Consider the following 14,871-nt stretch of genomic DNA (forward strand, 5'->3'; position numbering starts at 1 on the left):
TACAGGCATATACTAACTCGTAAATAAATACATAATAAAAAATAATACATTTTTCCTTTTGGGACTGATATTCTCTCTCATTTTCCCCTATTCCTTAGTTTATCAAGTTATTCATTTGACTTCAAGATACTTTGTGTCACTATTCACAATAATGGCTATTTATTCAGCTTGGTATGTACAATCGATCACTTCGACTGTAAACAATTTACGATCAAATGATCCTCATTTGCCATTCATTCATCCATCCTCACATCCATCCATCCATCCATTCTCTGTGAAACTTGTCATCTAGTGTGGTAGCTCCAGATATGCTGGAGCCTATTTGCCTTTTGAGAGAGAGTACACCTTGAGCTGATTGCCAGCCAATTAAATGGTACATTTTCAAATTATATTATCAATAGATTCTATTTATAATGTACTTTTCATTTATAAAATAAATCTCAACGTGCACAGTACCAGAAACAATAAAAGCAAATGGAAGCACAGAGTCGATTAAATAAAAAATAAAATAAAAATCGTATTCATTTATTTCCATCAGGTTATCTTCATTTCATAGCATGTGTTTTGGCTGCCCAGATTCCAGTACTTTATATGAAATAAAACACACTCAATTTAAGAATTTACATTTTTATTTGTATGGCTTAAAATTCTATTTGTGATGATGAGACAACTCAATTTCAAACTAAAACCTGAGGATATGACATCCCATTTATACTGTACAACATGGATTAAAAAGCTGCATTGCCTGCAGAAACAACCATGATTAATATTTTAGTGCGCCACCCACTAAATGGCCTGTGCATTTTCGATGAAACTGACACTTTTAACACCGCAATAGACTGAAATTGCAGGGAAGTAGAGAAATCACCATAGGCTACTCGCTCATACATTTGCATTAGCGTTACATCACAGGTTAACTTTTTGATGGAGGAGGCAGTGCCGATATTTGCCAGTGAAGCTGGATTAAAACAATCCATCCTAAAGCTGCCACTGAGTTTTATAGTTTAGCTTCACCATTGAACGTTTGAATACCAATGTTGATGTATATACATAGGCAACATTGCAGCTGTCATGTTGTTATAAGATAATTGTGCAAATAAAGTTAAAATCATCTTTTCAATATACAGCACCAGCTCCATTACACATGTACTGTACATGATTTGCATGTTCCACAATACCTTCTTTTTTTTTTTACATTTTCAAAACACATAGAAACACGCAAAAATCAAAGCATGAAAAAAATACATTATTTAAATAATAGATATAATTCACAAATAGACATTAAGACAAGCATATAAAAAAATAACTAACATGACTCAAAGACCCATATACAATTCCAAGATTGTTTCACTTTAAACTGCAAGTTTTAAATTGACCAACAAAAAGCATACAACATATGAAACAAGCACATTACAGTCAGACTCAGACATATGCAGGACAATGAAAACTTTGACAAAGTATTTGCAGATAAATCAAGATCTTTCACATTTCAAGAGCATCTTTGGGCAAAAAGAATAAATAAAGACAAGCAGTTACTCATGTCATTATCTTTGACTGGTCCATCTGTAAAACGCAAGACAGTTGTGCTCCCATGCCTTTCTCAGGGGTTACTTTGGGACACCGAAACTGCAACAAGAATTCAAGTCCATTTCTGTCATCCAAGTCTTTGCAGGGAGCCCGTCTGCATTCATTACACAGCTGGATACAAGGGCAAGAGGAGAGACTGGATCCACTGCCCGCTCTGCACACATGCATCCACACACATAGCCCTCTGATTTATAGTATGACAACTTCATCTTCTCCCACCCTACATCACATTCTCAAAGAGCTGCATGGATCTCATCATGATTTCATCCTGGGAGGAGAGAGAGAACATATGACTATTGTCTGTATATCAATATTTACCAGTCATCCACAAAATTTATATAACTGGGTCTTAACATAAGTGTATTTCAGTGGTGCAGAACTATAATGGAGGCAATCCCAATAATATATATACACTATACATAATACATCTGTGACAGTGTCAATTCAATTGAACTTTCGTGTACACGTTAAGGCAGAATTGTTGTCATATGCAACTCTTGTCATGAGGCTATGCGAATGTGTGATTATAAAAGAAAAGAAAATCCCTTCTGGGAAAACACAAACCTCCTGGCAGGCTATTACAAACTCCTCTAAAGTTACCACTCCATCTTTGTTTTTGTCCATTTTCTGTGGCAAAAGTACAAAATGAGACTCAAGTAAGCTTCTGTGGACATCCGTTTTATACACCACAAAACACAATAAGGTCATAATGACAAAAAACTAACAATAAAATAAAAGCCTCGTTTCAAAACTGTAGACACTGATAGACAGTTGAGATCAAATTTGGTTGGCTATTGTGATGAGAAACATTCTAAATCATGTTACTACTCTCGAGAAGTGCCCCCCCCCCTTCCTTTTCATGATCTGCCACTGCTGACTACTGAATCTGGCGTGTATGAGCTCTTCTCAAAGCAAATGTATTGCTGAACTCACCTGGAAAAAAGCATCCACGTGCTGCTGTGGTACATCTCCTTTTAGCGCAGGATGAGTGTACTTGCCCATCATGTCATAAATGGCCTTCACAATCTCTGTCATTTCCTACAAGAAAAGATGATGCACAAATAGACTTTGAATTAGGCGAACAGCAATTTCCCCCATTGGTGAATCCCAAAATTGGACCAGGTTATTTTTTTCCCCTTCTTTTCAGTGAAAATTTGATCCACAACATCGGATGTTACTGCTGTATAAACCCCGCACCACCTGTGTGACATTAAAGCTACTGAAGCAGTCCAGAGAAGAGATGCTAAGCTGATAGCTGGACTCAATGACATGTCGTGACAGACCGCCCATGAAGATGCATGCTCTCCCTCTGACCTACTGTCAACCCCATGGCGATATGATAGAGGTATAAAAATAAAAATACCTGTCAGGACTATATAACACAGCAAGGTCACTCCAGGGAAAGGACACACACTAGCTTGATGACATACAACTTCGCCTATGATCTTTGATCTCTGACCACAAAGTTGTGCAATACTCACCTCCCTGTTTATGTAGCCATCTCTGTTAATATCATAAAGGTGAAACGTCCATTCAAGTTTTTCCCTCAAGGTTCCCCTCAGCAGGATAGACAAGCCCATCACAAAATCCTGACAGCGAAAAAAAGAACAAAGTGTCTTTGCACATACAGCAGCCAAATCGTGTACCTCGTGCAATCGCTTCTCTTTTGCAGCCGTTACCTTAAACTTAATGGAGCCGTTGTTAGTTGTGTCAAAAGCGTTAAAAAGATAATGTGCGTACATACTTGCATCTGCAACACAAGAAACAAATCCGCGTGAGACCTGTTCTGAAAAGCACAAGCGATGATGCAGAAATTTACCTCCATGGGGGAAAAACTGTGCGTATATATGTTTAAATGTCTCCTCGTTTACCACTCCACTCGGACATTCCTGTAAAAAAAGAAAAAAGAAAAAGAAGAAGCAGTAAGACATATGAACGCCTGTGAATTGATATCAGTAAGATGTGATTACATTCTTGAAACCACGATAGAGAATCTGGAGCTCCTGCTTGCAGAAGTTAGTTTGTGATTCCAGTTGTTCGAGAGCCTCCGGCCTGTGACACACCGTCGTCATCTCAAGCTCATCGTCTGTATTATCTGCAGAGAATAAACACAATACAGGACAAAGTGCATCCCTGATGTGCTTAAAGAATTTGTAGGACCGTGGAAATTGTAATACATGGTACGGCTATGGCTCAGTGAACACACATTAAATCTGATTTGGCGGGAAAGAAGAGAATGCTTACTGAGGGGAAAAAACAAAATAGTCTTACTGCATGCACTTGACAAAATTTGATTACCCTCCAAGGAGTTGAGGGAATTTATTAACGGTAACAAGGTTCTCAGTGTCCATTAGGCCTACTGTTGAAAAAGACGGTGGTTAATATTATGAAGACAAGATGGCTCAGGGTGGCTTGTGGGTAAATGTCAGTAGGGTTCGGTTTACATTAGGGCTATATATATATATATATTCTCTTCACCAAGGCGGTTAACTCATGCTAATGCTAACACAACCATGTCATGTGATTTTTAAAAACAGTGAGAATTGACATTGGCAGGTGTTGATTAGATGAGGGTGTGATAGAAAAGACGAGTGTGAGGAAAACATAGCAGCTTGAGGGTTATGTGACAAACCCTGTACTGATGTCAGAAGCATGATGAGTTATTTCCTGTCAAACCGCCTTGAGGATATTACATCTTGAAATAACTTTATTTGCCAAAAGCAAAAAAATAATGCAATTAGCAATCATAATTACCAGTTCTTTTACAAAGAGTCTGACTGCAAAGGATTGCTCATGGAGCATGTGCTTGGAGGAAAGTGATGGAGATAATTAGAGATGTGTCAGGTGGTGATAAAGGCCCAGAGGAAACGGCATCACTTGTTAATGACACCAGCTTGCACTGTTTGCACAAACAATATGAGCGAGTGTTTGCCTGAGTGCTGCCTGCTCCCTTTGGTCCAGCTATGAGGTTAAAATCGTTCGATCTAGCCAGCAACGCATCTGTTTCTGTTGTCTTCTGACTGATACCACCTGCAGCCAGATGAAACATGCGGTGAACCGTCTGTTGAGAGAAGAAAATGATTCGGTCCTCAAGAGCCCCTATCCAGCCTGTATTCCACGCTTCTCTCCGCCACCAACACGCCTGATTCATGATCAGGATCGTTATTTGGCTTCTGCAAAGCTTGCTGATGAGCTGATCATTGGATTCAGCTGCGTTGGAGGAGGGAGATATGGAAAACTGCCCGATTAGAGGCTCTCAAGGACTGGCCTTGGGCGCCTCTGCAGTAGTTGCTAATCCAATATGAATCCACCCTAACAGATGCACAGTACACACAATTCTGTATGTGGAAAGATAATGCTTCACAATGTTATAATTAGAAAGATAATAAAGGAGTTTTTGTGACAGTATAGTGGAAAATCATACACACACAAAAAGCTAATCATGTAGGGGTTTTGCTTACGGGGGTCACGGTTGTGATGGAGCCTATCCCAGCTGACCTTGGGTACACCCTGACGGCCTGAACCTATAACTAACCATCTGCATTATTTGTGATCGTGTAAAATAGTGTAATATAGTAGTGTATAACTGCACTGCTTTAATATTTATGATCAACTTGTTCTCCAAAGTACAGTATATGCAGCACTAACCAAACTAGTCTAGCGTTTGCGGAATATGAATAAATAAAAAAAAATCCACCCATTTTTATTCATTTCAGGGGGCAACCATTTTGCCACTTGCTGTCGACTGAAAATGACATCATAGCTGTCTAGAACAAAACAAAGTCTATATCAATATTCATAGTTTTGAATGACAATGTCATGCTATGGGTAAAAGTTTAACTTATTTAAAGTAAACCCAAACATTTGTTTACAATAATATGTTCTATGCGCCCCCACCAGTCTAAACACGGTATTACGATTAATAACGTGTTTGTGGAATATGAATTAAGCAGAAAAATTCACCCACTTTTAGCCATCTCAGGGGGCGGCCATTTTGCCACTTGCTGTCGACTGAAAATGACATCATAGTTGTTCAGGGCTGAGGTAACGACGAATTGTGATTGTCACATGACCAAACTCAGAAAACAGGTGAGCAGTGATTGGCTGTTGCCTGAGCAATTACGATGTTATTTTCAGTCGACAGCAAGTGGCAAAATGGCCGCCCCCTGAGATGGCTAAAAGTGGGTGAATTTTTCTGCTTAATTCATATTCCACAAACACGTTATTAATCGTAATACCGTGTTTAGACTGGTGGGGGCGCATAGAACATATTATTGTAAACAAATGTTTGGGTTTCCTTTAAATAAGTTAAACTTTTACCCATAGCATGACATTGTCATTCAAAACTATGAATATTGATATCGACTTTGTTTTGTCCTAGACAGATTGCAGACTGAAGATTTTTCTTTTCAGAAGAATTTTCACAATAAACTCTACGAGCGTCTCAATGTAAACAAACGGCATGTCAGACTTTAATCACACAAGTTGCCATTATGCATCTTTACAACGTCTCTCTGGTCTACTGCTACAAATTTATCTTGAATCCTGTCACATTATTGTTCGCTCGCTCATGCCCCTTCAACCTAGTCTCCATGACAACAGGCTTCTCAAGCATGAGGCTGCAGAGAGAGGTATGATATGTGAGCTGGATGTTAATTCACATGCAACGCTTGCTTCTCTCTTTCGCTCTCTTTTAAATGGAGGTGCCCACGCGTACACGTGCACACGTATCATTAAAGAGTCAGGGACTGTGATTTCGCTCTCTACTTATCGACAAGGGCCGCCTACTTGATGGCACTCTGTAATCTCTCCATCATAACCACGGTGCATGAGAAATGACTCTCGTTACAGAATCAGCAAGGGTGGCTCATACTGAAAGCATCCCGTCATCAATTTATTTGATTCTTTTCATTTGACTTCATCTTGCTTTTCCAGTACAAAGAAAAATGGTGCTACGATTTGATATGCAAATGTGTCACCGCATACATTTACACAATTCTGTTGCTGTTTTGTATTTTTAGTCCTGCACATGGAAGCACAGTAAGTGTAAATTGTTGCTGTTCTGGTCAGTAAGCACATGTTGCACTTGTGCGGCAAAAACAACAACAGCGTGACTTCCATAAATTTCCCTCTCTGTGTTCTGTTTTTGCCTAATGTTGACATACCTCTTGCCGGTCTTCTCTGCTTGGTTTGCATGGTCAAAGTTCCCACCACTGCACCCATGTTGTCACCGTAGTAACCAGCCTGGCCAAACAGCCCAGATTGTAGTAGTCCTTTTATTTGTTTTTTTGTGGTCCCACGTTGTCAAGTCCGTGGCTCCCTCTTTGTCTCCTTTCACAGATACGGATTTTACAGGGGATTTCCTCTCACAGGTTTTCACTGAGGGTCTACTCTCCTCTAAGTGATGATTCCCTTGGATTTCTGAGCTCATTCTCAAATACACACATGAGCTGCTCCTGCCTCCCTGCGCCACTCCCTCTTTTCTGTGGCTCTGTCAGTCTGTCCCCCCCCTCTTTCCAGTTCCCCGCCTCCTCATGTTGTTGTGACGAACTGCTGTGCTGATGCAGTCCGCACTAATAACATCACTGCTAAGTGAAAGGCAGCAGGTGAAGGACAGCTGAACTCATATGAATATGTATGAGTCAAAAAAGGGCCAAAGGGTACAAGTCATCACAACTCTTTTTACTGCAGTCGTATGTGTGCGAGAGAACAACTGCCAGCCAGTTAATTTTGCATACAATTAATCCATGTTGTCGCACACAGGATTAGAGGGCTATTAATAATATCCATGTTACATATTGTTCATTTAATTAACATTTTAACTGCTTTGAGAGAATGAAAGCTGTGAATGATCCCGATCTTTCTATAATCTATCCATTTTCTATACCGCCTGTGCTCATATTGACTATGGGCGACATAGACTGGCCCACAATTTAGAGGGACTAGTCTAATCATCCATTTGGACTATAGACAGCAAACTGAGCCACGCCAGTCAATATCAGTTGCAGAACTACAATATGTTTTAGGCAGGGGTTGTCAGGAGGTTTAAGTAAAATGCCAGGGCCGATTTTTTTTGTGTGCCAGTCCAGCTTTGGGTGACCTTTAGCAACCCAGCTGACTTTGGGAATGAGGCATTTTACACCCTTAACAGTTTGCAATTCAATCACAGTTTTTTTCCCCCAACTAAAGTAACCACTGAAAGAAATGTGCTGTACTGTACTCTATCCCATGTGTTAATTACCACCAGCCACACCTGTTTTTTCTGCATAAAAAAAAGGATACCTTCGCATGTATTGTATGATGCTCAGAATGCTTGATTATTTTGGTTTTAGGCATTGGTTGTGCAGTTGGAATGAGATTGAATATTGGCATGACATCCACACCATAATAACCCCCCTCTCTATCTCATTACCGTACTATACTATTATGTACGCGTGAGTGAATGACAGCTTCAGAAGATCTCCCTTAAAAAAAATAATGTGGACATGTTTGTTTTTTTAAATTCTTCGATGTTTTAGCTGTTTCTATTTCTTCAAAAGTCATGAACCTGTGAGCTTTGAAAACGGTAAAATTGTCACCATGTGAAAGGAATAAACAATCTAATTTCCTATTTAAGCCTTGAGACGTGTGCTTATTTGAGGAAGGCAAAACACAAAAGTGATGCCACTGTGGGGTATTCTGGGTGCCTGCGTTTAGCTGAAGGCAGTGGAAAATAGACCAGATAAAGATCGCATCCATTGTGTTTGCATGACATTGTTGTTTCTCCATTTTTATAGCTTATGTCCTTCGCTCTGGAGGGAAATCAAGTTCTGCATTCAGAAGACTAGCAGAGGCCGTTGCAATTCCCTTGACAGATGTTTGCCATCTCCAACTGCATTACACCCTGCACAGGGATGTGCCAAGGTTGCGGCACTGCAGTTTATAACTTCATTATCTTTTCATTAGCTTCTCAACAGCTCATGAGCTGCAACACAGCACCAACACACAGGCGACCCGGGCACTACTTCACTCACCCCAACCCTTCTTCAAAAGCGCTAAGTAGATGAGGCGGGATTGTACATAAGAATCAGGACAAGTAGATCAAAATTGCGCACGTCAACTCTGGCACTGATAAGCGAGAATAATGATGTATATTTATGGCTTAATATTTTGTAATATGCTTGTATTCTTTTATGTAGCTACAGGATTGGGTATGCAAGTGTGTTTGTATTCATCACGTTTTGGGAGCACTGTCACCCATGGGGACCTTTTGTAGTATATGTCCAGTAAGATATGTGACTTTGCCATTAAGCAAAGGCCAAATCAAAATTTTTCAGATTCGGGTCGGCATCGGTCATAGCATTGTCGCATCTATTGTCAAAAAGGAATCTTGAATAGACGCACTCATGTCTCAACATGTGTGATAGCCTATAGCGTATATGTGTATGTATGTGGGGATAAAGCGCCACCTAAGTTCACTCCATTTAACATTTAGCATTTGCTTTTTATTGTGTTTTCTTTAAAAAAGAAAAAAGACAAGAAAAAAGACGAGAAAAAAGACGAGAAAAAAGACGAGAAAAAAGACGAGAAAAAGACGAGAAAAAAGACAAGAAAAAAGACAAGAAAAAAGGGAAAAAACAAAAAAAGGATAAAAAGAAGAGAGAGAGAGAGAGAGAGAGAGAGAGAGAGAGAATTTTTTTTAGCATTTGATCAAATTAGATTTTTAATTTATTGGACTATAGCATTTTTTTGTGAAAAGTGGCTACAATAAGTAACATTCAACACTCGCATGAACACGAAGAGTGAAGCAGTCTTTGGGTGCAAGTCCGAGCTCTGGTGTCCGCATACTGGAAATAAGTCTTGATTAGGAAACATCTGTGTCATTTCAAAGACTCAATTCAACATTTTGCAAAGAGTGAAAAGTTATTGACACAAGTGATAAAGAATACGAGACCATGGAATGATAACACTAATATAGCCAAGGATGATTGAGCTACTGGTGTCAGCTGGACAGCTAGCAAGGCACTTCCCTCAACACCGCACAAGAGGAAAACACAGTGGAGCCGTGAAGAATCATAGGCAGTGAAAGAAAAAAATACATGAATAATGAATACAGAGTAAAAAAGAAAAGAAAAAGAAGCCCTGTAGTGAGTGCTCCACTGATGATTAAAAGTGGCATTTTATTGGCGGTTAAATTTGCACCGGGGATTCGTGATGACCACAGTTGGCCATTATGCGGTTCACGCCAGTGAAGGTAGCGGGCAAAGTGTCCCGTGAAAAGAGGACGGCTCTTCTTAATGACCAGAACTTATTGTAATGTACCCAAAGCGGCAATGAAATGTGACATATAGTGGAATGAAAAGTTCACTGTACTGAAGAGCTCTTGCAGTCCACATGACACACACATACCGGAATGTGTGTACATATGTGTGCGTGACTGTGTGTGTTTGTGCCTCAATTTGAACTTAAAAAAGAGAACGAAAGCCTTAACACTTGTCTGGAACTTTTAAAAGTAGTTAATTTCATGACAATATATGCCTCGTTTCAACATAATTGTATAATGTCCTCTTTAGTAAATTACTCATATTGTCGCTGTTATGTGAAAAACACTTATGTCCATGCAGACAAAAATAAAAATGAAAAAATAAAAATGGGGAAAAAAATGGCAGCAGCGACTATATATATTGTAAAACAATTACACGAGTAAAACTGAAATTAAATGACACCAAAATAAATAATTACAATTTCTGATTAAGTATGTTTTTGCCATGATATGTGCACTCAGAAGCCACAGCAGTCGTTATACTGTACATACACATTCTAATAAGATCCTATATAAGCACTTAATAAAGAAAATGATGCCCATAATGCACTTTATTTTTGCTACTAATATTGTACATATGATGTAAATGATAATTTCACTGCTACAACTACAACCGACATACGTATTTCACAATGCAGTGCATTTAACAAGTATGAATAATAATTTAGGATTTATTTGAAACTTTTTTAAATTCAATTTATTTTCATAGTCTCCGTTCAAACCGAACCACTGAAATGTTTTCCTTGTACTGTACAATTAAAGATGTAGTGTCGCTGTATGAACAGGGGGTGGCAGCAGAGCACAGCATTATACTGAGAGCTGTGCATACTGTACACTTCAATTCTGTTACTACTGTAGTGTAATACTGCACTGCAGCTAAAGGTAAATACGATATTACAAACAGTTCGCAATATAATGCAGTTCCGTTTTACTCCACTGCAAAACTACAAAAATAACAACGACCATTGAAAAGGAGTATGCCTCATTCGAATGTGAAGCTAAAGTTGTGGCTGGTAGTGTGCAATGGCAATAAAACAACATGCAACAAATCCATATGAACGTTTGCAAATTGGGAAAGAGGACACAGAGTGTTGCAATGAATAGAGAGTGAGAAAGACAAAGATAAAAATAAATCTCAATGATGGCAGTTACATAAAAGTAGGCCGAGAGGTGATGTAAAAAATTAAAAGCCGTGAGACACGGCTCCAGTTCACTGCCTTCACAACAAGAGCCAGGAAAAAAGAGCAATAATAAAATAATAAAGGGTACAGGACAAAGTCTCAAATAACCTTAGGCATAGTAGATGATTAGTGTAAAAAAAAAAACAGGCCGGAGAGGTTTTTTTTCTTTACGGCCTTCATTTTGAATGATGGTTCCCATTTCAAGTTTAGTGTCATTGGGTCCCTTGAAAGGCACTTTATGAGTTATTATTATAAATGGGTTACCCTGTGTGAGTTCTCCTGCCCTGTCGTTGTACCCTGCGATGCTTAGTTCTGCCTGGTGGTGTGTTTCAGCTCATTATTGTTCACCATGTTTGGGGAGTGTGATGCTTCTGCATGACTCACCACTGTTGGTGTTCATTATTGTGGGGTCAGTACATGCACTCTGAGCCCAGCCATATATGCTCTCGTCTTGTTATTGAAAAGGGTCTATTACAAAACAATTTTTATTATTTTTATTATTGAGGCCTCAATTTATCGGCAGCGCATTCGGAACAGCGTCACTTGGTTGTGGTGGGTTGTATAAATTTTGCATGCAGACTCAATTCCAAGTCTACACACATTCAGGGCCCTATTTTCGTAGACAGGCACCTTTCCCTGTTTTTTTTTTGTGTGTGTTTGGGGAGACAGAGAAAAGTAGACTTGTTTTTAGACTCGCAAAAAGCAAGTCTAAGTGGTGGCGCAGGTGGTGTACCGGGATTATAGTAGATTTGCACAGGCAGACAGATTGATGACAACAGCATTGGCCAATCCATCTGAATCATTGCAGAATTAAATTTATTGAACAAAATTGTATAATTATCATCTTAAAATATTTTAATAGCACTGCATAACTATGGATCAAGGTTTGCACGTGCCAATCCCACGCAAGGATGGCCCCCGGTGAGTCAATTTTTGCTTCTGCAATGTCAACCACGGCGTGCGCCTCTAATGCCCTGATTTTAAAGAGAACGAGGGCAGCCGCTTCGATTGGTCAGGAGTCACGGGTGTTCCATCCCAAAATGGCACAAACGACATCTTCTATCTGCACTCGTCAAGAAAAATAACAAAAGAATATAATATGGAAAATAACAAAAGAAATAATGCTCTTTTTTTTCTCAGCATTGTTTTTGTTCTGTCTGCATCTGTTCACATAATTGAATAAGAAAAACAAACAAAAAACATGCAGTTTGATTACAGCATATTGTAAATACAAGTAATGTGTTGAATTAAGCAGGATATTATTATACTACATCAAACCTACAAATTATATATTTGCCATTTAAATAGTATGTTTATATATAAATATAATGTATTAAATGCAACACTTTGAAAGCTTCATTGTAGCCCATCCCTAAACAGAAGAATATTGAAACAGGGGGTGTAAAATAGAGATGAGGCTTTCAGGGTCATGAAGTATATCAGTGAGACAGACTCCCTCAGCCCGGCTCTTTTTAGGCGTGAATGTTTAAATGATGAAGATGAATATGGATGCTTGCATTTGCAAGTGGAGCATTTTAAAGGTGACTAAGCCAAGTTTCATGGTTCACGTCACTGCCTGTTTAGTATGTGGAAGGGCCCAGGGGTGTGTGTGTGGTGGTGGTGGGGGGGGGGGGGGGGGTTACTCTATGCGTGGGAGAGGAGTATTTACAGTTTATGCATTGCCTGACATGCTTGCGTGCATGCGTGAAGATACATTTGTGTAGGCAATGTATTCATATTTTTGCTCCATGCATATTCTAGTAATAATATATCTAATCTAGTAAGTAAATGCAAGGGCTTGCACTAACAGTTGACCTGCGTGGGTGGATTGTTCAAAGATGTGGAACAGGACCACAGACAACAAATATATACTGTTATATTATAAAAACAAAATATAGGCCTACATATTTCAAAAGCAAACCTTAAGATTTCTTGCTCTTGTGAGTTTTATACCCCCCCCCCCACCTTAAGATTTAGTTTACTAGAGTTAAACTATGCATATTTAATCAAGTTTACAGATACATGTCCAGAATGTTTTAAGCGATACATTGTGTTCATAACGGCAGTACCTTTTGCAAGGCTTCCTGAAAGCAATCTCTGAACAGACTGGATCAACTTGAGCACCCCCTGTCGACAGCGGGTGGTACAACCAGTCATCCTTGGATAGAAGCACAAGCAGATGATGGGCTTGAGGATTGCCTGGAAAAGATCCGCTTCCTCCACTGTATCTCAAAATGGATTTGGGCTGGCACCGTTTTTTTTAGTTAATTAAATAAATAAATAAAAAACGGACCAAATACTGTTACTTTGCAAATTCAACACTTGAAAATGCAGGCATGCAGTTGCAATAGTTTTACTCTTGAAGTTCCATCTATAAAATCCACTGCAAGAAAAACAAGGTCACCCAAACAAACTGTGCATAGTTAAAGTTGCTGAGTAAGTCGAGGAGACAAAATTGGAAGGAAAAGAAAGTGCTCCAATCGCTCGGAAGAAACAATGAAAAATCACGTGAAACTTCAATGTCCCCAGCAACTGCAGGTAAAAAGTTCCTGGCAGGCAATTCTGCTCTCTGACCCCCAAGAAATCTGTAAAATGTTTGTAGTTTTAAGACTACCCCTGATATTCCTTCGGTTTTCTCTTCTCATCTTCTTGTTTATCTCCAAGATATTTGAACTGTAGTCTGGAGCTTGGAAGAGGCTCGGTAGAGGCTCGTTAGAGGTCTGTGGAAGATCTCTCCTCTGGTGCATGTAACAGATTCGGACTTCAGAGTGCCAACAGCACTTAACCGCCCCCTCTACCTCTGCATGCTCCCTCCTCCTCTCATGCATCTGATCTCCTCCCTCCGTTTGCTCATGTCTGCTTTTATAATATCCAGTAACCAGTCGGTTACATATATGCAAGCTAATTTTAATTACTGCGTCTTAATAGTCAAATTATTTTCTACAAAATCCCTTTATAGTCAGTGATGGAGTCACATTTATGGTATGAAATATGTACCATAAAGAAATTGAATTATAATCATTTTTCATTTGAATCTCTAAATTGAAAAACGGAATCTGAATTGTACAATTTGAGTTTGTATTTATTAGGTTGGAACTGAATTCCAATAAACTTGAAAACTGAATTTAAAATGATGGAATATATTTATATTTTCTCTGAAAATACAACACTATATATTTTCACTTTGACCTCATTCAAAGCAGATTCAGTTCTCTAAATTCAAATGAGCTGTGACGGCCATCCCGGTACTTCAGGAATAGCCATCAATTTCAATTTAACTCAACCCAACTGTAGAAAACACTAAAAGAAACAAGTGCTGCCACTAGGACTAAACACTGTAACTTCTGTGTTCTTATTGAAATACAAGAAACTAAGCCTTTATTTCTTCCAGACAGGAGGACAAAAGTGGCCTCAATGAGAACGCTTCTTTTTTTGCTCAGCGTTACATAGATCTGACAATCATCCGCATAGCAGAGGAAGGAAATACTGTGTTTTCTTAAGATGGAACCCAGGGGCAACAGGTAGGCCTACATTGAAAACGGCAAAGGCCCCAGAATTGAATCCTGTGGAACACCATGCGACAGTGGGGGCAGTGCCGGACTCAGAGCAACCAAGGCTAACAAAAAAAGTTCAAAATTCAGTTTCATTAAAAAAATAATAATGTCACATAGGCCTACACAGATCTCTTTGCCCAATTACCACCTTCACTTTTGAGCATGTGACAGTGTATTGTTAGCAGCGTATCACAACAAACCCCCATACTCAATACATCTAGATGCCGGGTGTATTGTTTTCTCTCCT

General features: G+C 39.2%; 1 protein-coding gene across 3 annotated transcripts; it reads right to left on the bottom strand.

Moving 5' to 3' along the window:
* Positions 1-611: 611 nt before the first annotated feature.
* On the bottom strand, positions 612-13,861 carry kcnip1b (Kv channel interacting protein 1 b). Of its 3 annotated transcripts, none has more exons than XM_086098993.1 (8): positions 13,140-13,847; positions 3,558-3,682; positions 3,407-3,476; positions 3,267-3,337; positions 3,069-3,176; positions 2,521-2,625; positions 2,152-2,214; positions 612-1,855 (listed from the first exon to the last, which is right to left on the bottom strand). In XM_086098993.1, exons 1-8 carry the CDS (start codon positions 13,225-13,227, stop codon positions 1,808-1,810), a joined length of 678 nt encoding a protein of 225 aa, XP_085955119.1. In that variant the 5' UTR covers positions 13,228-13,847; the 3' UTR covers positions 612-1,807. The 3 variants fall into 3 exon arrangements, with proteins under 3 accessions (XP_085955119.1, XP_085955120.1, XP_085955118.1); XM_086098994.1 differs by lacking the exon at positions 13,140-13,847 and adding an exon at positions 6,753-7,080; XM_086098992.1 differs by having other exon boundaries at positions 3,267-3,476; positions 13,140-13,861.
* Between the last annotated feature and the right edge of the window lie 1,010 nt (positions 13,862-14,871).

Source organism: Leptonotus elevatus, chromosome 16 (assembly GCF_054856555.1).
Source record: "Leptonotus elevatus isolate MCC_2025b chromosome 16, RoL_Lele_1.0, whole genome shotgun sequence".
Taxonomy (NCBI): domain Eukaryota; kingdom Metazoa; phylum Chordata; class Actinopteri; order Syngnathiformes; family Syngnathidae; genus Leptonotus; species Leptonotus elevatus.